At 42.7% G+C, this 26,728-nt stretch overlaps 1 protein-coding gene and 1 pseudogene across 1 annotated transcript in view; both read right to left on the reverse strand.

Annotated features, from left to right (window-relative positions):
• Nucleotides 1-8,195, reverse strand: part of LOC147883100 (uncharacterized) — a 35,913-nt gene extending 27,718 nt beyond the window's left edge. The window contains exon 1 of the mRNA XM_087399784.1: nt 7,836-8,195. Within this exon, the coding sequence (XP_087255910.1) occupies nt 7,836-8,162 (327 nt within the window). The 5' untranslated portion in view covers nt 8,163-8,195. The remainder of the gene's footprint in view (nt 1-7,835) is intronic.
• A 637-nt stretch (nt 8,196-8,832) lies between these two features.
• On the reverse strand, nt 8,833-12,311 carry LOC147883101 (uncharacterized; annotated as a pseudogene).
• Nucleotides 12,312-26,728: the final 14,417 nt, after the last annotated feature.

Below are 26,728 nucleotides of genomic sequence, written 5' to 3' on the forward strand. Positions count from 1 at the left end.
TGGACAGCAAAGAATGCCCATTTATATGCAGCAGCAGGCTGCTGCAGATCACCCTGTTCAAGAGGGTATACAGGCTGAAAATCAGCCAGATAATTTTGCCAATGATGCACCACTGGATGTGCCAACAGATGGGGCTGTAGTACAGCCAGATATGGTGGTACAGCCACCCGTCATGCATGAAGAACAGGCTGGACAGCAGCCTAATCCGGAACATTTTGTTAGGAGGAGCACCCGTGCACAACGGCCTCCTGCCAGGTTTGTTCCAGGAGCCAATAATGTGGCTGATTTTATCATGCTGACAGATTGTGGTGAGCCTTCCAGCTTCAAGGAAGCTATGGGAAGAACAGAGAAAAAGAAGTGGGAGAAAGCCATGCAGTCAGAAATGGACTCCCTACTTCAGAATGATACATGGGACTTGGTGCAGTTACCTGCAGGCAGAAAGGTTTTGCCATGCAAGTGGGTTTACAAAGTCAAAGTGGATTCAAATGCTTTACCTCGGTATAAGGCCAGATTGGTTGCCAAGGGATTTAAGCAGGAAAAGGGCATTGACTTTGATGAGATTTTTTCCCCTGTAGTCAAGATGACTACTTTGAGAGCAGTGTTAGCTCTTGTTGCTCATGACGACATGGATTTATGTCAGATGGATGTGAAGACAGCTTTTCTTCACGGAGATCTTCATGATGAGATCTATATGAGTCAGCCAGAGGGATATGCTGTTAAAGGGAAAGAACAGCTTGTGTGTAAGCTCAAGAGGAGCTTGTATGGACTCAAGCAGGCGCCAAGGGAATGGTACAAGAAGTTTGATGCCTTCATGCAGTCCCAAGGGTATCATCGGTGTGAGACCGATCATTGCTTGTACACCAAACGGGCAAAGGATGGCAGTTTGATGCTACTCATTCTATATGTGGATGACATGCTTATTGCCAGTAAATCTCAGCATGAGATTAGTGCTTTAAAGAAACAACTGCATAAGTCTTTTGACATGAAAGACTTGGGTGATGCAAATCATATTCTTGGCATGCGTATTACTCGTGACAAGTCCAAGGGACTTTTGTTTCTGTCACAGAAAGAGTATATTGACAAAGTACTGCAGAGGTTTAAAATGGAGGGGGGGAAGTCTATTAGTACCCCGTTGCCTCCACATTTAAAACTCAGCAGTAAGGACAGCCCCAGATCAGATGATGATAAGGCTGAAATGGCCAAGGTTCCGTATGCATCTGCAGTTGGATCTCTGATGTATGCCATGGTTGCCACTCGTCCGGATATTGCTTTTGCGGTGGGAGTCATCAGCAGGTATATGGCAAATCCAGGCAAGCGGCATTGGGAAGCAGTGAAAGGTGTCTCGAGGTATCTCAAAGGTACCAAAGACTTGTGCATATGCTATGGTAGGCAGGTTGCATTGGTGCATGGTTTTACAGATTCAGACTATGCAGGGAATGCGGATAACCGGAAGTCTACTACCGGTTATATTTTCACATTTGCAGGAGGTGCTATACCATGGGTGTCTCGGTTGCAGAAATGCGTTGCACTGTCAACCACAGAAGCTGAATATGTTGCAGCCACTGAGGCTTGCAAGGAAGCAATATGGCTTACTCGGCTGGTGGGAGATTTGGGCATTACAGGAGATATGCCAGTTTTGCATTGTGATAGTCAGAGTGCTATCATGTTGGCAAAGAATCCGGTCTTTCATCAGAAGACCAAGCACATAGAAGTGAAATATCATTTCATCAGGGAGGTACTGGAAGACAAGCGACTTGAGCTTGTGAAAGTGCATACTGATGATAATCCTGCAGATTTGCTCACTAAGAGCTTGCCTACAGAGCAGTTTGCACATTGCCGCCACATCATGGGATTAGGATGAGACCATTCAATAGGACACCTATGACTGTCTTAAGACAGTCATAGGGTAAACCTAATCCTAATAAAACATAAGTGAGTTTGTGGTGTGGCTCATCATTCTTCACACCCGCACTAGAGTGTCACTCTCTCTCACTCTCACTCCCTTGCTCTCTCTTCCACTACTCTCCCCCCTTCAGATCGGTGATGCTGTGTGTTTGTGTTGAGTCACATAAAGGTTCTCAGCCTTGAGTTGTCCCTCTAAATTGAATGTATTTGGAGTCAATAAGAGGTCCTATGCCGTGGGTTGTCCCCCAAAAATGATTGTATTGTGTTTTACTTTGGTTGCTGGTATTGACCACGCAGTTCAGAGTAAGGGGGGATGACGAGTGATGGTTTGCCCTTGCCGGACACAAGCTGACTGAGAAGTCACTATCACACGGGAGGTGTTGAATAGTTGGACCTGCTCTTTGCAGTATTGCGGTGGAGGGCAGATCGGTCTACTCTTGCATGTTGGGTCTCACACCTCTTTGCTCTGAAGGGGGGTGTTGGAGGATATCATAGTCAAAGAGTGTGTTGGTGTGAGTGTGTTGGTGTGGAGTGTTAGTGTGTAGTACTAGGTGATCTAGTACTAGTTTATGTGTGTGAGTCTTGTGTGAGTGCCACGTGTCATCATGGGAGTTATCCCATATGCACTAGGTGCTAGAGGGTGAGTGAGTAGCCTACATAAGGCTTGTACTTCACTTGTCTTGTCATACTTGTTGGATGAATGAAAGCCTTCTTGGTTTCTACATTTGTGTACCACTTCTTCTCTCCCTAGCCTCTCTCTCTCTCTCTCCTTTCACCATGTTTCTAACAAACATGAGCAAAACATCCAAGAAAGAGTTGAAATCCAAGTTGAAGTACTTCCTCTCACTAAGACAAGCCAAAGGAGAGGACTAGAGAGACTTCCCAAATGGTATATGAGGACCTTGGAGAGGTCAAGCACATCAATAAATGACTCTAGATCTTGCTCAAATTCTCCCCAAAGGTCACCAAGACTTACATGGATTTCCACCAGCATGTGCCATAACATCCAAGACAAAGAATTGTATCACTTTTCCTTTTCAACAGAGCCTTGGTGTCAGACCATCACTTGCAATTTTGAGGACAAAGTGCAAGGATTCTCAAAATTGATGGTTGTAATAAAGGCCCAAAATGGGCCAAGTTAGAGGCCATTAGGACTAAATTTGACTAGGGGATATATGGGCCATTACGACTAAATTTGGGCCTAGAGAGGACTAAAAGAGACATAGTAGACTCAACTACATAAGTCCACCTTCCACTCATTGTACCTCCTAATTGATGTGACATTCTTGCCCCAGATCTACCCTAGCTCTCCCACTTCCTCTCCAACTACCATGTGCACACACTCTCTCTACCCATGCTCCCTATTCTTTCTCTCTCCCCCCATTCTTCCCCTCCTAGCTTTTACAGCTTAGACATGGCACACTCAATCTCAATCGTCCCATAAATTGATAATTGCCATGGATCTAAGATGGACAAGCTCAATATGTGGATAAAAGAAGACAGCTACTGTGCGGAGAGTGGCTAACAAAAGACACCCTAGACGCGAACATAGATGGCGTTTGAAAGTCAAAAGATATATCCACATGATCAACCAAAAGCAAGGTCTCAACCCATGACATTTGTGATGGTGTACACAAGGATGATAGTCCCACATCAACTACATTTTTTTTCACAGCAACTAATGCACAAGTACTTTAATGATTGTAGCCTGTAATCAGCCCCAATCCGAGAAATTGTAGCACTTCTCAGTAAATCGCAGCAGATAACCACAATTCACAGCATATGTAAGAGCTGCGCCATGATCTAAAGGCATTGATGAGAACATGGGATGTATGATAATCCACAAAACCTTTAGGATTGAGACACCGTAAGAGGGTGGCCCTAAACTAAGCATTTAAGCCTCTAAGCACCAATGCCACACATGCATGCAAAACATTGAATTTGGCAATAGATATGTAAGGTAAAGCCATTGCATAATTTGACTTAAATAGGGGGAAAGCCACATATTGTGACATGCAAGTCCTATGTCAAAAAATGAGGACCCTTGATCACATTTCATCCAAACTCATTCTTAGTCACTACAATACTATCTTAAACTAATTTTGCAAATACCTACTACTCCACCACAACATTTCACCACTTGTACTTTTAAGAGTAGACAAGTGACTCCCAAAAACTTAGAGCCATTTGGTAGTGCTCTCTCAATGCTCATCTGTCTCAACGTGAAAGATAACATCCTGACCAGGCATGCATCTGAATGTCTTGACACCACATGCATGGCTCCGCCTCTGCTACATACCATAACACCCATCATGGGCTGCCTCTATAGTGTCATAGACCACACCCATTTTGGGGTCAAGCCTCAAGTAAACTCTAGTGACCCCATAAACAAAGATGAGATAGAGAGAGAGATAGAGAGAGAGAGATCACAAACTCTAGTGTCTCTATAACAACGTGAGAGAGAGAGAGAAAGAGAGAGAGAGAGAGAGAGAGAGAGAGAGATCATAACATGTTTGTTACAATGACAAACCCAAATAATACATTAGCGTCAAAGCTATACATGACCTAATACTTTATCAACATCCAAAACAATAGAATCCACATAGTAGCAAGAAAGTTGCACCTATAGGCCCAAACCCACCAGCTGAGAGGAGAGACCAACGTCTCTTTGAAAATTCACCAAGTCTGACTAGGGGGCATACCGAGGCCCAACAGTTCTATGGCATAATTAGCCATACCAACACTGTCATGGCAGTGTAGCATGTGGCAGGCTGCCATTTCTTGCTTCTACGGGCCTACATGGTTTTAAACTTTGCTATGTAGTTTGTATTTTGCTTCTTCTACTCGTAGGAGAAGCCTACATGATATCCACCTCAAAAGTCGAGGTAAGCCACATAACTGAAAACACCTGTTTGAAACCTACCCACGTGTTTGGTGCAGTGTTTTGAGTTTTGCTTTGCATTACTATAGTTACTACCTTAACATTAATATCGAATTCACTATTTACTAGAGTTGTAACAGACAAGCAAGAAGAACATACGTCAACTTCATCTAGAACAATTTTGTTGCAAGAATGGAGCTTTGTACCTATCAATGACACAAATTCGTTAAGCCATGTCCATAGCTTTGTTGAAGCTAAGTTAATGGCTACTGGTGATGTCAATTTGCTTAGCAGCAATGGTTGCTATACTTTGTAAAGCCAAGACAATGATACGTCACTATTCAATGTTTTTCCCCCATCACCTCGACTACAAGCTTTCCTCATAGCCCTGAACGCACAAACTGAGCTCTTGGCACACACACAAGAGTATGTCATGACAAGAGAAATTACTAATCTGTGATTAGTAGACATTAAAACATTATTATATATTATACGCCAATGGTGTAGCATGTATTTGTATTTATGATGGACACTAACCGATTTGTTATGGCAGTGGATCATCTCAGTAGATAGGACTAGTCGAGCTGGAGCCACTGCTTCAGACGGCATCGAATTTGGACATGTGGCACTTATTCTATTAATAAAAATGTGCACACACGTGTATAGGTCCTAGGGGCAATAGGAAGGGAAGGGTGTATTAAGGTGCATTGAATCGTAGATGCATGGGTCATAGGCTAAGGGTAGGTGTAAATGGGAAGATGAAACTTGAGTGATCTCAAGGGACATTAATGAACGTGTATCACCCTTTCATTGTGAATCTCATGTAGCATTCTCTCTATTCACCTTGCATTCATCCACCATCTCTCACACACCTTGCATGTAGGTCAAAATAGAAACAAGTACTCTCACGAGGGCACTTTTCCCCATTGGAGGGCCACTTGGCATTCAAATTTTGCATGCATTGCACACATTAGAGAAGTCTGGTTCTTCACATTTGGTGTCACAGCAGCGACAATCCACAACCAGAACAGCAAGAGAGCGTGCAAGTCAAAGGGCGAGAGCTTACGGGATAGAGGCATCGACAACAAGCGGTAGCGTAGGAGAAGGCTGCGCAAGAGGGAGTCGCATGAGCGGGAACGTGCGTGAAGAGGCTACACGGAAGAGACGAAGACGCGCATGGACGGCAGAGGTTTGCAAGGGCAAGGGTGAACAGCGTTGCACAGGTCTGACGTCGAAGCCTCTTTTGTCTGCAACGGCGTGCAAGTTTCAAGATCTGGAGGAGGCCAACTGCCAACCCCGGGTCAACGAAGTCAAGATTTGTCCTGAACCATGCAAACTCTGAATTTTGGAGGCCTTGAGGTAGGGGCTTCTTTGAATTATTGGGTCTTTGGAACGGGGTGTCCTAACAGGGTGACTCCCCGCTGTGCGAATAGACTCTTAAAACCCTTAAACCATGAGGAAAAGAGAACCACCCCCCCTCCCCTGTTCTCCCCAACGGAAAGTCGGATTGGAACAAGATTTTAAGGGGGTGATCCACCCATCAAGTACCCCCTATAATGGTATTTAGAGCACTAATCTACTCAAAACAAGAAGCCCAAATGGAGTGTACCAGTTTACAGCATTAAAAAAAGAAAGAAAGGCTGAAAGAGAAGGAAGAAGAGGTCATTTGAAGTGGTTTTTCGACACATGTGAAGCGGGAGTTGGATAAGTACCACCAACTCTACAATACTTGACTTTTGCTGTAAAATAAACCCCTTTTCTGAAATTACAGCAAGTCATTTTCTCTCTTGTATTACTAAAAGGAAAGAATGGAAGGAGAAGGGATATTTAATAATAAACTTGTCCTTTTTCCTCCACTACCAGAAGGAGATAGGGAGAGAACACCATCACCTCCTCCTGAAGAGGATAATGTAGATGAGAGTTACACACATATTGAGTATAATAGCCCACGCATAGAGTTGCCTACCTCCCCAAAAATCAGTGCACATGGAGTACACTCTCTCCAAATATTTGCCCGTCTGCAATATTTGCCCATTCGCAATACCGATCCAAGACCAACTCCACAGCTACAGATCACCCACCACAACGCACATTAGTGACTAAGAGAATTGAGTTGTGTCTTTGACGTCCGATGTAGCAATATCCCAACCACGAAAGTTGGGAAGGCCAAGAAGCAAGACTGTCCAAGGCCTCTTTTAATGAGGTTTTGGATTCAAATCCTGTAGATACCCTTCTGAAAGAAAGGAGATGTGTCCCATGTAGGTAATCATAGGGGTTGCAACTCCTCCATGTTGGACTTCACTAATGGCTGCTCCGTCGCGTAGCAACCGATAGGAAAACACAAATTGCTCTAACCACTACACCAAAAGCCCACCTCAATGTTCGTAGGAGAGCGTTGATAATGCACCTTATGTTGTGGCTGCCAACCTTGAAGTGGAGTTGGTTTCTGTGTAAGCAATGAGGTCAATAAGGGTCGTTGAAATGGCATGCAACGTGTTTGTGGGTTATTATGTAGATGGGCAAGATGCAATGCGGCTGAAAATCTTCACGTGTATATGTATGAGGCTCCAAATGCCTAAAGAGGGGGGTTCTCAGCAAGGGTGTCTTCTCCAATTGCACGATTCCTTTCCTTTACATAGTTGTCTTCTCCAACTCGTTTTGAGCCTCGGTATCTCATCGTTGCTCTGGAATTCTTCCTTGTCGGAGAAGAGTCGGCTAGTTTAACTTTGCATTTAGTAGTCTGTGGCTTACAAACTACATATGTTTGAGGCAATCCCCCAAAACTGGTCCTCTGGTACATGAATGTGAATTGCTAGAAGGAAATGCATTAAGAACGTTTCCGTTAAACCTTGCAGAATACCTCAGACGTAAGGAATAACAAGTCTTCGATGCCGTTACAACAAAATTACCTTGTAGACCGTTCAATATTTTAACCGGCTTATCAGAATTAAAGAGATTTTCTGCTAAAAAACGAGGCCGGTTTCTACATTAATGCAGCAACTATACACGAAAGAGTCTTTCCCCAGCGCCTACATGAAAATTGAAGAACCTGCTTTTCCGATGCCCATTGCCGAATGCCCTCGCAAAGCTGAGCAACCTTCTTGACCTCTGCTTCCTGGGCTTTGAGTGTGGAACTGAGAAGAAAGGTTCTCCCTTTGTCCACGCGTTTGGCAGCCTCCACGGTGAGCCTAACGCGCCGTCTGCCAGAGCTGGAATCTTCCAAAATGGGGAGACTTTGAAGGAGGAGAGAAAAGCCCAATATCTCCTTATGGGAAGTCAAGAGAAAGAGAGGGCAGGAGGGGACAGCAAGCGAGCAATAGGGGGAGGATCGATCGTGGAGAGTGAAGAGGGGAGGGGAGCTGCAGAGCGAGGCCATGGCAGTTCGTTGTGCAAGCTTGAGAGACGATAAGCTGACGAATACTAATTTATATATCTCCAACAAAAAAAAAACAGAGAATAAAACTAGAAATTTAATATCTCGTTGTGGATAAATTTCTCTATGGGACTTTTTGTTTTTGGCCTGCCCTCTTGCCCTCTCGGTAGCATTAGGCCGGGTTCACACCGAGCGGCGGATATGGGAGCCAGCGCCAGAGGTGTCCACCCGCCTGCAGCTCCCACACAAATGTCCGAGCGCTTGCGGATTCACACCAACTGCTGTCGCCCCTGCCTGCACACTTTTGGCGCAGTCCACCTCCCTCATGTTGTCATTGATTCGTAATAACAAACCTCAATGCATCTTCCACATAGTATGGACATTCTCATGCTCGCTCAACTCCTTTCGGAGTTCCTGCACGTGCAACCATCGTGGAAACTCATGAACAGAATCTGTAGAACCCTCACGTAAAGCATAAGCAGTCCATACCTGCTTACACTTTTTAATTACAACTCACATGGCATGTTAATCAAACCCATTTATTTAAAAAAAATCTCCATTCTCTTTTAATCTCATCTCCAATAATTAATCTGTGTGTCGATGAATAAAGTGGCCAACTTCCAATATAATGTGAAATAAAGATGGTGTAGTACAATGAAGAAACCAAACCAAACTAAGCCAAATCCGATGAGGAGGAGCTTGCTCCATCTTCTTCACCGAAGACCACACGAACCATCTTTTTGGAATGTTTTCTATACATTGTCCTTGCTAGATTGTCACGAAGATCTACACCCAAACCAAAATCATTTCCCACTGCTAGATCCCCACCTCTTTGGTCATGTTCAATTGCTTCGTTAGTTGGGACTGGCCTCACAGCTCGTAATTCCACCATAGAGCTTGTTGTAGTTCTTTCACCTTCATCTTCCAAAGAGGCAATCTGTAGATTGCCTCAGCCTCATGCACCCAGTCAATGTCAAAGGCATCACCGTGGACTATGCAAATATTATGTAGCACTAGGCAAGTTGCCACGACATCAAGAACATGGTGAAGATCCATGTCACATCTCTTCAATAGCATTCAGAATCTAGCTTTTAGCATTCTGAATGCTCGCTTGACTGGCATTCTGGTGCTAGATTGTATAAAGTTCCAGTGGTACTTCAATGGTGATAATCCCTCCTTGCATCCCTTGAATGGAACCAACATGTAAGGGCGAGAGGAATAAGCACAATCCCCCACGAGACAATAATTTTGAAGCTCACCTCTCTCGCATCTGCGACCAATCTCACTCCTTGTGAAGTTTACAAAAACATGAATTGAGCCAGCCCACCCCACATCATAGTTCCAAACCAAACAATGTGTGGACACAATCAATTGCAATAAGATGAACGCCTCAATTTCTTTGGCAAGGGTCACTCGACGAGATTCGGTCGGCCACCGAATGTAAAAATCTCGTAGTCCTAACTCCATGATTGCCTTGCAGAACTCTAAAACTATTTTACAAGCTGTACTCTTGGCACACCCGTACATATCTGCAAGAACCTCCAATGATGTACCAGAAGCTAGCCTATGCAAGGAAAGGCTGACTCGGTTCTCCAAGCTCACTGCTCCACGATGGTTCACCATGGTATCTGGTCGAATATGTGGAGCAAGCTAGCCACAAATGTAATGGAAAGTCTCCCTACTCACACCTAGACATCTCTTGAACATTTGTGATGAATATGAGCCTAGCAAATAGTGCTCTAGAAAATATTGTGGCCATTGGAAATCCTAGCATACATGCTTGGCATCGCCCCTTCGATGATTAATTGTCTTTTTGCACTTCAGTGTGACTCGCCAATACATTGAACCATATGCATCCATGTTTATAAAATGGCCTCATCGTGGTTATAACTCGTGTCCATTAATTCGGCCATCATAATGGAATATATCCATGCACAATGCAAGGCAATTTCCCTAGATATGGCCTGCTTGGCATGCTCGAGAAAAGCTACCATGCTTGTGTACATGGCCTCAAAAATGTCTAGCCTTCTTGCCTCTAATGCCTCCTGCCAAGAGGAAGAGTCCTTCAGGTGATCTAGAAGTGCACAACCGATGTCTGCCAAACAACTGTCCCAAAGACTCATCTAAGCTACGATTGCCTCGTGCTCCCCCCATGTGTGCTGGATACTGGATGATTGCTAGATATGCTCTGCCCCTTTTCTCCATCTCCACCTAGTAGTTTGTCTACATCAGGTGTGCTCATCAGGTGCTGCTGAGTCTATCACTAAAGAAGCATGGCTCACGTAGACTACATGATCCCTATCATGCATATGCTCATCTACGACATCGTACCACTTGCAAGTGCATTTTTGATCATTGCTCGAGATTGCATTATGTGCTTTATCTTGCTTATATTGCTGGTACACTCTTCCCCACGTCTTTCGACAGGCCTCACTATCTTTGTCAAAATCATGGTATGTAGATGCAAGCTGTGTTGCAACCTTGCTCCGTAGGTCCACTGCTTGTTTCTGGGGATTATTGAACTCCTCGTGCATACCACCCCTTCTGTGAACTAGTTGGTCAACCCAAAAGTCTTTCCAGAAACCTGACCGTTTAGCATCCTTGTCCACACTATCGTTGTCTAGATCTAACTTTGAGACTTTCTTTTTCGAGGCTTGGGCTTCTTTTGAACTCTTGGAGCACTCCCTTCAACATCCACCACATCTTCCATGGGTAGAGCCTTCCTCCTCGAGGCCTTGCACCCTTTGGAGGGTTGAGAGGCTACCATTTCAACCCCCATATCACTATCATTAGCATTGGGGCCCATGTAGCATGGACTCACAGGCTTGGAGGTCATGCAGCACAGACTTGGAGGCATTTGCCCACCCCTTGGCATAGGTGGACGAAACATCATAGAGGATCCTGGTGATGGAGAGGTCAACATTGTAGTGAAGTTATGTGGCGGCAATGAAAGGGGTAGGCCAGCATGTGGCGGAGTGAAGCCAAAGAATGATGGATGCCTAAAGATGTTGGGAGTGTGTTGGGAGCCCTGGAACTCCTCCTCAATCTGAGAATCTTGGTATTGGGAGTGGGTTGCATCCATAGCACAAGTTAACCTATGTAAAGAAAAGGCGTTTCAAAATATTCGTAAGACATCTCACAAAATGTCAGTTTATAAGAACCTATCATACAATGTTTTATTCAATTGGTTTCGTGTGTGTATTGCAAGCAATGTACTTTATACTTCAGGCCATGTACTTCATACTTCAATTGGTTTCATGTATGCATTGGAAGCAATGTTTCATCAACCTACAAGATGATAAAAAAGAGACAACCATAGTAGAATGCAAAACATTGTTAAAGACAAACATTGTTCATGAATCTATATACTGCAGCAGCAGCTTAAACTATATGTGATGCAACATCCATCTCTTATTTCAAATAAGGAAGTGTCAATCTGATACAATATGCATATGAATATGCAATGTCCATTTCATATTGCATTATCCATTTCATATTGCAAATAATGCAAAATCTATATGAAACAGTATGCATATGAATATGTGCATTCACGCAATGGAGACTCGTTTTTGTGGTTGTTCCTAGTGTAGAAATTAGTGCGAAAGAAAGAAGGGATGTGAAATAGAATAAAAAAGTCATTGTGTATCTAGAGTAGCGCAAATTGAATGTTGAAATGTCTTGGAATCAAGCACATTTGCAGGATTTAGCAATCAATCTTGATGAATTCGTTGGACTTGGGAATGGACGTTCATACACATTCAGCTTCCAAAGCTAGCATCAAGTTTAATGTATAATGTAATTCGTAAGCTGGATAGAGCAATCGATAGCTATAGTCCAATTAGAAGCCGCATGACCAATTCAATCATAGAGGATTAGCAAACTGGTCTGCACCCAAGAGTATTATGAAGGTCACTAAGGAGGGAGAGCATGCTAGGAGATACAATATTCAACAGAGCAGCCAGAAGTTCATGAGCTGCTAAACAAAACCATTATCTTCTTTAAAATATCAAGAGCATGAGGAGACATTTTGCAGGAAGCAACGATGGAGCCAAGACAAGCAACTGTAGCAACGTGCAAAGAAGCTGACATTTTCAAGCAAGAATCTCTCGGGAAGGAAGGCCAAAGAAAAGTCCACCTCCCTCACCTTGTCATTGATTCGTTATAACAGACCTCAATGCATCTTCCACATAATATGGACATTCTCACGCTCAACTCCTTTCGCAGTTCCTGCACGTGCTGCCATCGTGAAAACTCATGAACAGAATCTGTAGAACCCTCACGTAAAGCATAAGTAGTCCATACCTGCTTACACTTTTTAATTACAACTCACATGGCATGTTAATCAAACCCATTTATTTAAAAAAAATCTCCATTCTCTTTTAATCTCATCTCCAATAATTAATATGTGTGTGGATGAATAAAGTGGCATGAATAAAGTGGCCAAGTTCCAATACAATGTGAAAAAAAGATGGTGTAATACAATGAAGAAACTAAACCAATCTAAGCCAAATCTGATGAGGAGGAGATTGCTCCATCTTCTTCACCGAAGACCACACGAACCATCTTTTTGGAATGTTTTCTATACATTGTTCCTTGCTAGATTGTCACGACAATCTGCACCCGAACCAAAATCATTTCCCACTGCTAGATCCCCACCTCTTTGGCCACGTTCAATTGCTTCGTTAGTTGGGATTGGCCTCACAGCTCGTAATTCCACCATAGAGCTTGCTGTAGTTCTTTCACCTTCATCTTCCAAAGAGGCAATATGTAGACTAGCCTTAGCCTCATGCACCCAGTCCATGTCAAAGGCATCACCGTGGACTATGCAAATATTATGTAGCACTAGGAAAGTTGCCACGACATCAAGAACATGGTGAAGATCCATGTCATATCTCTTTAGTAGCATTCGTGATCTAGCTTTTAGCATTCCGAATGCTCGCTCGACTGGCATTCTGGTGCTAGATTGTATAAAGTTCCAGTGGTACTTCAATGGTGATAATCCCTCCTTGCATCCCTTGAATGGAACCAACATGTAAGGGCGAGAGGAATAAGCACAATCCCCCATGAGACTAATTTTGAAGCTCACCTCCCTCGCATCTGCGACCAATCTCACTCCTTGTGAAGTTTACAAAGTCATGAATTAAGCCAGCCCACCCCACATCATAGTTCCAAACCAAACAATGTGCGGACATAGTCAATTGCAATAAGATAGAGTGGAATCCCTTGCGATTGAAGTAGTCGACATGGTTTGCCTTTGGTGCAATGATTGGTATATGAGAACCATCAATGGCACCAATTACAAAGCGTATGCCTTATAGCGCCTCAATTTCTTTGGCAAGGGTCACTCGATGAGATTCGGTCAGCCACCGGATGTAAAAATCTCGTAGTCTTAACTCCATGATTGCCTTGCAGAACTCTATAACTATTTTACCAGTTGTACTCCTAGCACACCCGTACATATCTGCAAGAACCTCCAGTGATGTACCGAAAGCTAGCCTATGTAAGGAAAGGCTAACTCGATTCTCCGAGCTCATTGCTCCACGATGGTTCACCGTGGTATCTGGTCGAATATGTGGAGCAAGCCGGCCACAAATGTAATGGAAAGTCTCCCTGCTCACACCTAGATGTCTCTTGAACATTTGTGATGAATATGAGCCTAGCAAATAGTGCTCTAGAAAATGTTGTGGCCATTGGAAATCCCAGCATACATGCTTGGGATGGCCCCTTCGATGATTAATTATCTTTTTTCACTTTAGTGTGACTGGCCAATACATTGAACCATATGCATCCACGTTCATAAAATGGCCTCATCGATCATAACTCGTGTCCATCAATTCGGCCATCATAATGGAACATATCCATGCACAATGCAAGGCAAGTTCCCTGGATATGGCCATGGCAATCTGCATCATGCAATCAACATTGCAAACAAAGACACATTGGGTTATGACAATGTGGCATTGATTAAAAGGAAGATGCAAATGTGTCATACCATACTAAGCTTGAAATGAGCCATTTCAGATGTTGCACCAACATCAACATAGACTTCGTATCCAAATCTGATACAACACTTATTAAAAAAACATAGACTTTGTAATCCACTTATTAAAAAAACACCTCTTCATCAACTAAACTCAACCAAGCTTGAAGTGATACTTTTCAAATGTGGCATCAAGATCAATATAGACTTCATATGAAAATCCTCATCTGGGATACAACAATGTGATAAACACAAAGAACACCTAAAAGATTGCTATGCTTGCTTGGCATGCTCGAGAAAAGCTACCATGCTTGTGTGCATAGCCTCAAAAATGTCTAGCCTTCTTGCCTCCAATGCCTCCCGCCAAGAGGAAGAGTCCTTCGGGTGATCTAGAAGTGCACAACCGGTGTGTGCCAACTATCCCAAAGACTCATCTAAGCTACGATTGCCTCATGCTCCCCCCACGTGTGTTGGATACTGGATGATTGCTAGATATGCTCTGCCCCTTTTCTCCATCTCCACCCGGTAGTTTGTCTACATCAGGTGCTGTTGAGTCTATCACTGAAGAAGCATGGCTCACACAGACTACATGAGCCCTATCATGCATATACTCATCTACGACATCGTACCACTTGCAAGTGTGTTTTCAATCATTGCTCGAGATTGCATTATGTGCTTTATCTTGCTTATATTGTTGGTACACTCTTCCCCACTTCTTTCGACAGGCCTCACTATCTTTGTCAAAATCATGGTATGTAGATGCAAGCTGTGTTGCGACCTTGCTCCATAGGTCCACTCCTTGTTTTTGGGGATTATTAAACTCCTCGTGCATACCACCCCTTATGTGAACTAGTTGGTCAACCCAAAAGTCTTTCCAGAAACCTGACCGTTTAGCATCCTTGTCCACACTGTCGTCGTCTAGATCTAACTTTGAGACTTTTTTTTTCGGGGCTTTGGGATTCTTTTGAACTCTTGGATCATTCCCTTCAACATCCACCACATCTTCCATGGGTAGAGCCTTCCTCCTCGAGGCCTTGCGCCCTTTGGAGGGTTGAGAAGCTACCATTTCAACCCCCATATCACTATCATTAGCATTGGGGCCCACGTAACATGGACTCATGGGCTTGGAGCTCACATAGCATGGACTTGGAGGCATTTGTCCACCCCCTGGCATAGGTGGACAAAACATCATAGAGGATCCTGGTGATGGAGAGGTCAACATTGCAGTGAAGTTATGTGGTGGCAATGAAAGGGGTAGGCCAGCATGTGGCAGAGTGAAGCCAAAGAATGATGGATGCTTGAAGATGTTGGGAGTGTGTTGGGAGCCCTGGAACTCCTCCTCAATCTGAGAATCTTGGTATTGGGAGTGGGTTGCATCCATAGCACAAGTTATGAACCTATGTAAAGAAAAGACATTTCAAAATATTTGTAAGACATCTCACAAAATGTGAATTTATAAGAACCTATCACACAATGTTTTATTCAATTGGTTTCGTGTGTGTATTGCAAGCAATGTACTTTATACTTCAGGCCATGTACTTCATACTTCAATTGGTTTCATGTATGCATTGGAAGCAATGTTTCATCGACCTATAGGATGATAAAAAACAACCATAGTAGAATGCAAAACATTGTTAAAGACAAACATTGTTCATGAATCTATATACTGCAGCAACAGCTTAAACTATATGTGATGCAACATCCATCTCTTATTTCAAATAATGAAGTGTCAATCTGATACAGTATGCATATGAATATGCAATGTCCATTTGGTATTGCATTATCCATTTCGTATTGCAAATAATGCAGAATCTATTTGAAACAGTATGCATATGAATATGTGCATTCAAGCGATGGAGACTCGTTTTTGTGGTTGTTCCTAGTGTAGAAATTAGTGCGAAAGAAAGGATGTGAAACAAAACAAAAAAGCCATTGTGTATTTAGAGTAGTGCAAATTGAATGTTGAAATGTCTTGGAATCAAGCACATTTGCAGGATTTGGTAATCAATCTTGATGAATTCGTTGGACTTGGGAATGGGCGTTCATACACATTCGGCTTCCAAAGCTAGCATCAAGTTTAACGTATAATGTAAGTTGTAAGTTGGATAGAGCAATCGATAGCTATAGTCCAATTAGAAGCCGCATGACCAATTCAATCATAGGAAGACGATTAGCAAACTGGTCCGCACCCAAGAGTATTATGAAGGTCACTAAGGAGGGAGAGCATGCTGGGAGATACAATATTCAATAGAGCAGCCAGAAGTTCATGAGCTACTAAACATATCCAATATCTTCTAAAAAAATTCAAGAGCATGAGGAGACATTTTGCAGGAAGCAACGATAGAACCAAGACAAGCAGTTGTAGCCAACAAGCCAAGAAGCTGATATTTTCAAGCAGGAATCTCTCAGGAAGGAAGGCCAAAGAAAAAGTTGCAATAGTCAATACAATGGTAGTGCTCGTGTTACTAAAATGATTGGCTCTACGAATCACAATATGTAGAGGAAGGATAGAAAAATGAATAGCAAAGTGTATTCATCTGTAGACAAGATGCAATTGTTCCATCCAAACATGCGTAGGTGTAGATGGATACTTGGGAGAGATAGCTTTGTGGGAGAACGACACTCCTGTTGGCAAGAACCTATAAAACTTAGAGTCGTGCAAAATGGAGAGGAGACAAGGTGCATGTGGAGCGATGTTACAGACAAAATAAGGGCCAAAAGTGACGTTCAGCTAGTGGAGTACATATATATGCTCATGGAGAAGTGGAGAGCCAAACCTAGCACTGTGAGATGAAGCTAGGAATTGGATGAGAAGTGCGCTTTGAAAAGACCAATCACGTCAGGATTCTTCTTGGCTTTCCCGCACTGTCATGCTCGATAAATCACTATCTAGAATCAAGGGTTCATATGCTTGCTGCTCTGAACTGCACTGCGAGGTACATCCCTGCTCCTTCATTTCGTATTTTTGATCGCATTTCCAAAGCGACGCTTCTCATCCAGTTCCTAGTGTCATCTCATAGTGCCAGGTTTGGCTCTCCACTTCTCCATGAGCATATATATGTACTCGACTAGCTGAACGTCACTTCTGGCCCTGATTTTGTTTGTAACATCTCTCCAATGCGCCTTGTCTCCTCTCCATTTTGCAGGACTCCAAGTTTGATAGGTTCTTTCCAACCTACCCCTTTCATTGCCGCCACATAACTTCACTGCGATGTTGACCTCTCCATCACTAGGATCCTCTATGATGTTTGGTCCACCTATGCCAGAGGGTGGACACCTACAGATTCACATCAGCTTGCTGCCACCCCTCCCTGCACACTTTTGGTGCAGTCCAACTCCCTCACATTGTCATTGATTCATAATAATAGACGTCAATGCATCTTCCACACAATATGGACATACTCATGCTCGCTAAACTCCTTTCGAAGTTCTTGAATGTGCTACCATCGTGGAAACTCATGAACAGAATTTGTAGGACCCTCACGTAAAGCATAAGCAGTTCATACCAATGCGTGCTTCTCATCCAATTCCTAGCTTCATCTCACAATGCCAGGTTTGGCTCTCCACTTCTCCGTGAGCATATTATGTACTCCACTCGCTGAACATCACTTCTGGCCTTTATTTTGTTTGTAACATCGCTCCACATGGGCCTTGTCTCCTCTCCATTTTGCACGACTCCAAGTTTTATAGGTTCTTGCCAACAGGAGTGTCGTTCTCCCACAAAGCTATCTCTCCCAGGTATCCATCTACACCTACGCACGTTTGTATGGAACAATTGCGTTCTGTCCGGATGAATACGTTTTGCTATTCGTTTTTCTCTCCTTCCTCTACATATTGTGATTTGTAGAGCCAATCATCTTAGTAACGCAAGAGCACTACCATTCTATTGCAGTGTGCAGGCAGGGGCGACAATAGCTGGTGTGAATCTGTAGGCACTCTGACATTTGTGTGGGAGCTGCAGGCAAGTGGACACCTCTACTACTGGTTGCCATGTCTGCCACTCAGTGTGAACCCGACCTTATCAAATTTGCAAAGCTAAAAATCTTGATTATTTTGTATTTGTTGGGCCGAGAAATTCCTATTGGTTGTTGGCAAGCAAGTATTTATGACTCTATCACTAGATTTAGAAGTGTCTTTGACTGTGGTGCTCTGTCAGACTGTCAGGTGTTTATGAGTTGCTTATTTGTATTTAACACTGATTTGTTGGCACCTTGGCAGTGACTATTCCTGATTTTGCTTTTCGGCTTCTGTGTTGATTGGGCGCTTACTTTGTGGTGGCCATCTCCTCGACATCCCCCTCCTCGAACTCTCGCCCTCCTCCCTTCCTCCCACCTTGCCATCCCCTACCCCTCCTCCTTCCACCCCCCCTCCCTTCTCTCCTTGCCTCCCCTCCTCCTCCTCCTCCCCCCGGCCCTTTCTCTTCTCCTTCGTCAGCTCCCCTCACCCTGGCCCCGTCGGTACCATCTGCCAAGCCGCCCTTGCCCAATGCCTCGCTGCTTCTTCCTCCCACCCCTCCACTTGCTCCGCGCCCTTGACTGCCACAAAATCTGTTACACCCACTAACCCTTGCCCATCTATGACCACCTCCTCCTCTTCGAATTGTGCCTCCAGCCCATCATTCTTACCTGTTCATGGAGGCTTTTTGGCTTTGCGAACTGTCAGCAGTTGGCTGCTCTCTGAAACTATCGCCATAGTAGATCATCTCATGGCAGGAAGAACAAGAAAGGATGAAAAAAGGAGTGAAGTTTTATGATGATTTCTCTTGAAAGGTACCCCCGAATCTTCTTGGGCATCTCATCTTGTGGGAAGGTTGAATAGAGGTTTGGAAACCAATTGATAGACCCATCAAGAGTTTTGAGGAGCGGTCCTTGAATCATTTTTGATTGGGTTTAGGACGGGTCCTTGCATCATTTATGGGTTCCCTTGCCACTCAAATTGGTATCGAGGATTTGAGGGAATTCATGTTGAGGGATTTCTGTTCAATAAGTTTGTTGGAGCTAAGCAATTTGGAGCTACAGAATTAAGTTTATTTGAGAAGAGTCTATTGCTGCTATATTGTATAATAGCTTGGGAGCTAAAGATAATCGTATGTGGACTCAGAATCTAAAGAAACGCGGGCGATTATAGGAAGGTGCTATTGTGCTTGGGCATTCATAAACTCTCATTGGTGGATAGCAAGTCAGTGATTGAATCAAAGAAAAACTAGAGACACCTCAAAGTGTGGAAACGGTTACAAAGACAGTTAAGGCTCTGAAGTTTGCTTTAGACAAGTCAGAGATTTGTACTGCGGAGGAGTTGCATTACGTTCATATCCCACAAACAGCCTGGAAGCTCATGTTGCCTTCAGCACGGAGTTAGTGGCAATGCCCATGCACTCCTAAAATATGTCGGAGGAGTAGATTTAAGCTTTTGTAAAAAAGACCCTTCAGTGGTGTGTGGTGCAATTGTGGTTATAGATTTGCACAGGAGAGTGTTATCATATGAAGATTTTGACATTATCTATCCTATTTGCCTATGTAGCAGGAGTTTTGACTTTCAAGGAGAGTCCTGTGCTATTGGGACTTTTGGAGAGAGTCATGTGTTGTTGGGCCTTCTAGAGAAGCTATCTCAAGAGCGTGTCGAATTGTATCCACAGATTCTAATGGTGGACGACAATGGAAAATCCTCTCACGAGGAAATTGTGTCCTTATATGAAGGGTTTTGTCAACTCGATTGCAATGGGAAAGGCTTCATTTTCACATAGGAGTTTTTGTTCGTGCCTAAGTTTGCTATAAATCCTCTTTCCAAGGTGAGGTTCCTTCTCTAGTTTTGGAAGCACATTTAGCTCACATTTTCATCTCTGTTTCATCTATGAGGATTGCAAGGCCATTGTTGAGGCAAGGTTTGCTTTTAATTTGTCCCATTTTATCTTATATCTTAACTTATATTTGTCCCATTTTATCTTATATCTTAACTTATATTTGTCATTATTTTTCCTTGCTCACCAAGCAATTAACACCAAATTCTCTTGCTATTATCACATCGCTACCTTTTATCACAGTCTCACCTTTATCCTGCACAAAGACGGCCCCTCCCCCATCCTAAACATGCATCGTGCTTTCCAATAATTGTCTTCTCTCTTGGACCTGTTGCTCCTCCAACCCCTTTGTGAATTTGAATCTCATCCCCCTCTCACCTCTTCTCCTCGGCTTTCCCTAATCTACAGCTCTCGCTATGTTGTCACTTCTTGCACCACCAGGAGGTCGGTGGTCTTCGTGAAAAAGGGTGGGGATGTAGCCTTGCATTTCTGTCAATGATTCAAGTCGCATTGAGCTCTCAAGATTCAAATGGCTTTCAAAAGGTGAGAGACTTTGAGGGGCACATGTTACTAATAAGAAAGCATGACGCGGTTGTGGAGATTTATCTTGATTTCATCCATGATAATGTATTGCATCTCTCTTTCTTTGGTGTGTGTTTGTTCTTGCCCTAGTCACCTCCCCTCTTTTGAAGACATTGAGAGGTGAATCGCTCTTGATTTACGTCAGCCTTGTCCCCCGGGTTGCCCAAAATTTGTCAAAAACTATTAATTATCTTTCAGGGGAATGATGGTTCTTCCGAGCCAACATTCTCATTGAATGAATTGATCTAACAAATTGTCCAATTGGGTTTCCTTCCCAGACTTTCCTTTGTAAATGATCAGCTCTCACTTGCTTCATTTTGACTGAGACTAAAAGGGGCTTGGATCGATCCAAAACATACCTCTCCCTAGGGGTGTCCTAGTCGCTCAAGGTAATAATTTGATAGTTTTCCCAATCATTGTTAAGGGAGGCCACGCTGCTCAAAAATGTTGATCTCCTCTACTTTTCCTAATGGACTAGATTCTTCTTCCCACCTTTAGATTAGTTGGGTTGTCAATGAAAAAGATAAGAAGGATGTTGGATCACACTGAAATGGTGAAGGCCCTTCCTCCATGAATTCTTTGAAGTTTGTACCTCTTTTCCAGCTGGTCGAGGAGGTAGAATGTGAAGCTTATCGCTTGTTTTAAGGGTTTTGTTCTAATCTTGCATGCTAAAGCTCTTTTTGTAAATGTGTCCAAAGGTCCTTACTCTTTCTTAGTTGGCACTGCTCTTGATTCAAGAGTTTCTAAAGACCTAAGCTTTGGTCCTTTGTTCTTTCTTAAGTGGAGGGTCAAAATGCCATCATCGAAGTGACTTGTAATGTGACTTTAAGTCTCCAAGATAGATCTCATCTAAAGCTGGATTGATTTCAAAAGGAAACCAAGGCTTGGGAGGACCTTCATAGGGTATTATTTAACTAATTATGTTGATCTGATTTCAGATGATGCCTTATCAAGGTTCACATGGAACAATTGAAGGAAAGCACCTAAATTTAGAGCTTTCAGGTTGGATCATTTTTATATATCTTACTTTGGTCGGGGGCTTGCTGGCCTTCTAAAGGAAAACACAAATGCTGGATTAGCTTTATCAAATCATGCTCTATTAGAATGGTCATATTCACTTCCCCAAAGTTGAGCAAGCCAAATAATGTCCCCTTTCACCTTAGCACCTCATTTGATTATTTGATCTTGGGCAAGCCTTCTGAATGATTAAATATTATTCACCTTGTTTTCACCCACTCACCGACCTATGTTGGCACTATCAAGGGACACCCGCCCTGCCACACTCTTGAGACTCGAACGAGGGTCGGCAGGCAGGCAACCAAGCCACCGGGCTACTGTGGCATCCTGCTTATGGGAAAATTATTAGCAAGATAATCAAAATTGGACAAATTATTTTGTCCCCTTTACTAATCTTCTTCTCGTATTAAGATCAACTCCCAGACAAAAGCAATAATAAGGGGAAAATCTAGTAGTGCCCAAATTGTTAAACAGAGCTCACAACTACCTATTGATGACCACCTTCAACTGAACTTGACAAGCTTTGAATCCTTTATGGTCCCACAAAATGCAACAACATGCCTTCCTCTACTATCCTCACATCATAAGGGAAGGTAACAACTTGAGACAAGATCCAAGGCTACTAAGAAGTGATCTTTTGAGATTGTTATGGTCTTCCTTGTTTTCACAAGTGTTATCTGTGTTAATAATCTCAAGTGTCTCTTTCTCATGGTGGGTAGATTATGTCTAAAGAGAACAAGCATTTGCTATCAAGCAACTTGATTAGTGGTGTCAAATCACAATTAAATATTTAGGGGTAATTTTCCTCATCATTACATACATATCAAACCAGTCATCAACAACATGTCCATGTGTAACATTGCTCACGCTTCAATCTTTGGGCCATTTGTTGTGCATTTATGCTATCAAAGTGGCTTAAAATGATGCTTTACAAAAATAAGAGGATGTACAAGATATTGCTCACATTTTAACCTTTGGGCCATACATGAGCCTAGGGTTTCTATTGAATGATGTTGTTTTTTCTTGCTTTACAACTTAGTTTACATTGCTCATTATCATATATGTAAGCTTCAATGTCATCAAAGCATAACCTGTCAGGTAAAATTTCCTCCTAGTGGCATGGAATGTTGAATATTTACATTCCACGTGAGAGGACTAAAGCTCTATGATGCATGCATCATGTACGTCCTCTAATCAGAGTGCCTGGACATCACTTTCAAGGGTATCTTGCTAAGTGCTCTTAAAGTGTAGATATATATGAATTTGCTGTATCTAAAACCATCTCTCTCTGTGTATCTTTCACATGAAATTGATCACCGATAAGTGAGTGAACCCATTTGGGCCTACCATGTGGAAGGAAGGGGTATTGATGTAGAGGAAGAAGTTCCTCATGTGGAGAAAGTGGGGAACAATGGGTCAGAGAATGGAAGAGGGGGTGGTGATGTGAGCTGTGGAGAGGATGGCGAGAATGAAGTATGGGATTTAAATGTTCGAGCTTGGTCGGTCATTTCATGCCAATTCACTATTAGTATCATTGGAACATTGAAAAGGATATCAAGCACTTCAAAGGTACAACAAACCATCAAGACTCATATTTGAAAGAAATTGATCAAAACCACAACCCGTTGATTTTTGTGATACAAAAGGGTGATAGTCACTTTGTTGACAACATGAATATAGTATATTCATAATATGCAAATATGAATTATTATGGTTGAAAGGCTTTAGGTGAATATAAATATACCCAAGGGGAAACTACTATGTACTTTTGTTATTGCAATTGTTTTAGTAAAAAATCTAGATGATAATGGAAAGATGAAGGTCATACTACCTTTTATTATTCCATTCGATAATATAGATCTTCACTAGGGAATGAGTAGTCAATTGGTAGGTTTGGTGGTAACCAACTACCTTCCTCACCTCTATTACCAACCGCTGTATCCTCCACATCTAAACTCCTCAACCCTCATTCTATTGATAGGCTTCATGACATTATCGGGCAAGGAAAAGCATTTGTGGATGCATATTCTCAAGAGACATAGAGGATGGAGATCCTTGAGATTGAGTATTATATTAAAGTCTATACTTGTTGAGAAAGCTACAAGGGTATCTTCAATAGTAGCAAAGGCCTCCTATGAAGTTGGGATGTAGTTTCTCAAGCAAGCTAGCAAGCAAAAGCAACAACCAGCCAACAACAAGCAAAGTGTATCAACAGGAATCCCTAAAGCAAGCTCAAAAGGTCTCTTAATATTGAGAACAGGAACAAGACAAATCAACTCAACCAACCTGGTTGGTGTTGGGATATCTCAAGGTGTATGCCTCAGGCACACCTTGGTTTCTATGTGTGTGTGCTAAAGGCACAGTTAGGTGCCCATAAGCACAATTAGGTGGGATAGAAGCCACATAGGATGATTGAGAGAATCTAGGAGCAGATTGAGGAGATGATTGTGGAGCTCAGAGGTCATCAGTGATGTCAGTGATCATGTAAGAGGTGCCTACTTAAGGACCTCATCTTTCTTCATTCCATAAGCAAGAATTCTGAGTTTGTGTTCACTCCATGCTTTCTTCTCAGTTTACCAACATGGTATCAGAGCCCTTTGATCCCCCTTGAGCCCATTTGTGCCACATCATCTTCTTCTTCTCCATCTTCTTCTTCTCCATTTTCCTCCTTTCCCAAATCTTTGAGAGCTTTGTTCTCTGCCTACAAATGACCTTTGCCCAAACCCTCTGAGCTGCAAACTCCTCTTATTGGGCGAACTTCCAGCTGCAAGCTTTCTTTGAAATTTCGACTATACGTGGAATGCCAACACTCACATTAATCGATGAAAATTGATGCAATTCTGCCTGTGTACCTGTCTATCTGCAAATTCCTCTCAGCGCATTGACACTGAGGGAAAGGTGCTATTGAAATGTGAGCAGCAATGGCTACATATTCAAGGAGAAAACAAAAAAAAACCAATCGATTTTGAAGAAGCTAGCTATGGTGACCTGACGTGGAATTGTGCCTCTCCTCCTCAGTGGATCTTCTCTGGTATAAGAGCTTTCTTTTGCTTCAGAAAGCCCCTTTTTCTTTGCTTTAGAGAGTGAGATACAAGCCCTCCAAGTTCAGGCCTTTGTTTTTGACAATTTTGACAAGGTTGTGAAAGTAATGCTACATTAGATGCTACTTTAGCATTTCTGAGGTTTTGAGGTTTTGAAAAGCATTAGTACAACTGTGGCTACAACTTTCTTTTAAGTTTTTATACCTTGATTTGATTGGAAAGCTTTCATTTAGCCACCTCTGTGAAGCATGTAAGTGAAAGCATCATTGATTGAAATTTGGTCACAAGACTTTGCTACATTAAATGCTTATATTTTGAAGCTTTTTAGTTGTTATTCTAGCCTTGTAAGAGAGAAGACACTGCCCAAATTCTTGGGTTAGACCCTCTCATGGCTACCATATTGAATATAGATAAGTTCAATGGGAAGGGCTTCCACGCATGGCAGATGAAGGTCAAGTTTGCATTAATGAGGGAAAACCTCTGGGGACTTGTCAAACCGGCTTCAACTTCTTCTTCAACAGCCTCCAATGCTAGAGAATCCTTAGCTCCGACACGCCTGGCAAGAGATCCTGCTAGAGAGGAGAAAGCATATGGCATCATTGCTCTTGCTTCAGGAGATGATTATATTCATCACATCTCTGACTTAGAGTCTCCTTCAAAAGCTTGGTAGAAGCTTGAAATTATTTTTGGTGCTAGCTCTCACATCTCAAAATTATCACTTAAAATTTCTTTCTTTGAATTGAAGATGGTTAGTGGCACTCCTTTGGCTGCCCATGTCAATTACATGCGGAATCTTATGACTCAACTTGCTTCTATCAACTCTCCTATCACTACAGATGATGCAATGGCAGTGTTGCTCAAGAGTATGCCTGAAGATTATGATCATATTGTTACCACTTTGAAAAATCTTCCTAATCCTAATCTTCAAGATCTTATCTCTGCTCTCCAAGAAGAAGAAAGGCACATGGAGCTCCGGAAAGGCAATGACACAGCCTATGCCATAAAAATCCAGAAGGGCAAGTTTTCACCTTGCAATCATTGTGGGAAGACTAATCATCTCTCAAAGGACTGCTTCAAAATCAATCCATGCAAACAATGTGGCAAAAACAATCATCATGAAAGGATTTGTAGAGCCAACAAGGAAGCAACTTCAAAGACAGAAAATGCCAATCTACTTTCAGTTGATGTGCCTCCACAAGATGAGGCATCCTTTGAAGATTATGCTTTTTGAATCATCTCTATGTATGCTCCAGATCTCTCTTTTGTTGAGTCAAGGTACTCAACCTGGATAGTCCTCCAAAATGAATGAAATAAACTATTGTGTTTTGTGTGTTTTGTAAACACCTCTAGTCACCATATGATGTAGGCCATGTGTATGTGTTTTACTCTATGGTACCTCCTGTAGACATTGTGTGCATGTACATGCAGGGGAGATAACCATTGGAAGGTCTTATGTATCGCTTTTGTTTACCTTACACCCATGGGAACCCTTGCTAGCTTGAGATCCTAGCCATTGATAGATCCATGACCACCATGAGATGGCATGTGACACCTTGTGCTAGCTGTATCCTTGACATAGCCTGAGGCATTCCCTTGAGGGGGGGTTTTGTTGGGATATCTCAAGGTGTATGCCTCAGGCACACCTTGGTTTCTATGTGTGTGTGCTAGAGGCACAGTTAGGTGCCCATAAGCATAGTTAGGTGGGATAGAAGCCACATAGGATGATTGAGAGAATCTAGGAGCAGATTGAGGAGATGATTGTGGAGCTCAAAGGTCATCAATGATGTCAGTGATCATGTAAGAGGTCCCTACTTAAGGACCTCATCTTTCTTCATTCCATAAGCAAGAATTCTGAGTTTGTGTTCACTCCATGCTTTCTTTTCAGTTTACCAACAGTTGGAGGTTAACCTATGATGAAAGCTTGCAAAGTCCAAATGTTAGAGTAATGATAGTTTCAACGCAAGGTAGCGAGATTACAACAACAAGAATTGAAGCAATGCAAAGGGGCATTGCAAAAGTGTAAGGGATGAAAAAATTGATAGAGGATCATGCCATGTCGCTCCAAAAATCCTAGCATGAGTGCCAAATTGCAATGTCCATGGTGAGTATCGAACATAATAGATTCACTTCGCTCAATAAGGAGATGTGATGA

The sequence above is a fragment of the Dipteris shenzhenensis genome, chromosome 28, assembly GCF_047967505.1.
Source record: "Dipteris shenzhenensis isolate YYH24624 ecotype China chromosome 28, Dip_SZ_1.0, whole genome shotgun sequence".
Taxonomy (NCBI): Eukaryota; Viridiplantae; Streptophyta; class Polypodiopsida; order Gleicheniales; family Dipteridaceae; genus Dipteris; species Dipteris shenzhenensis.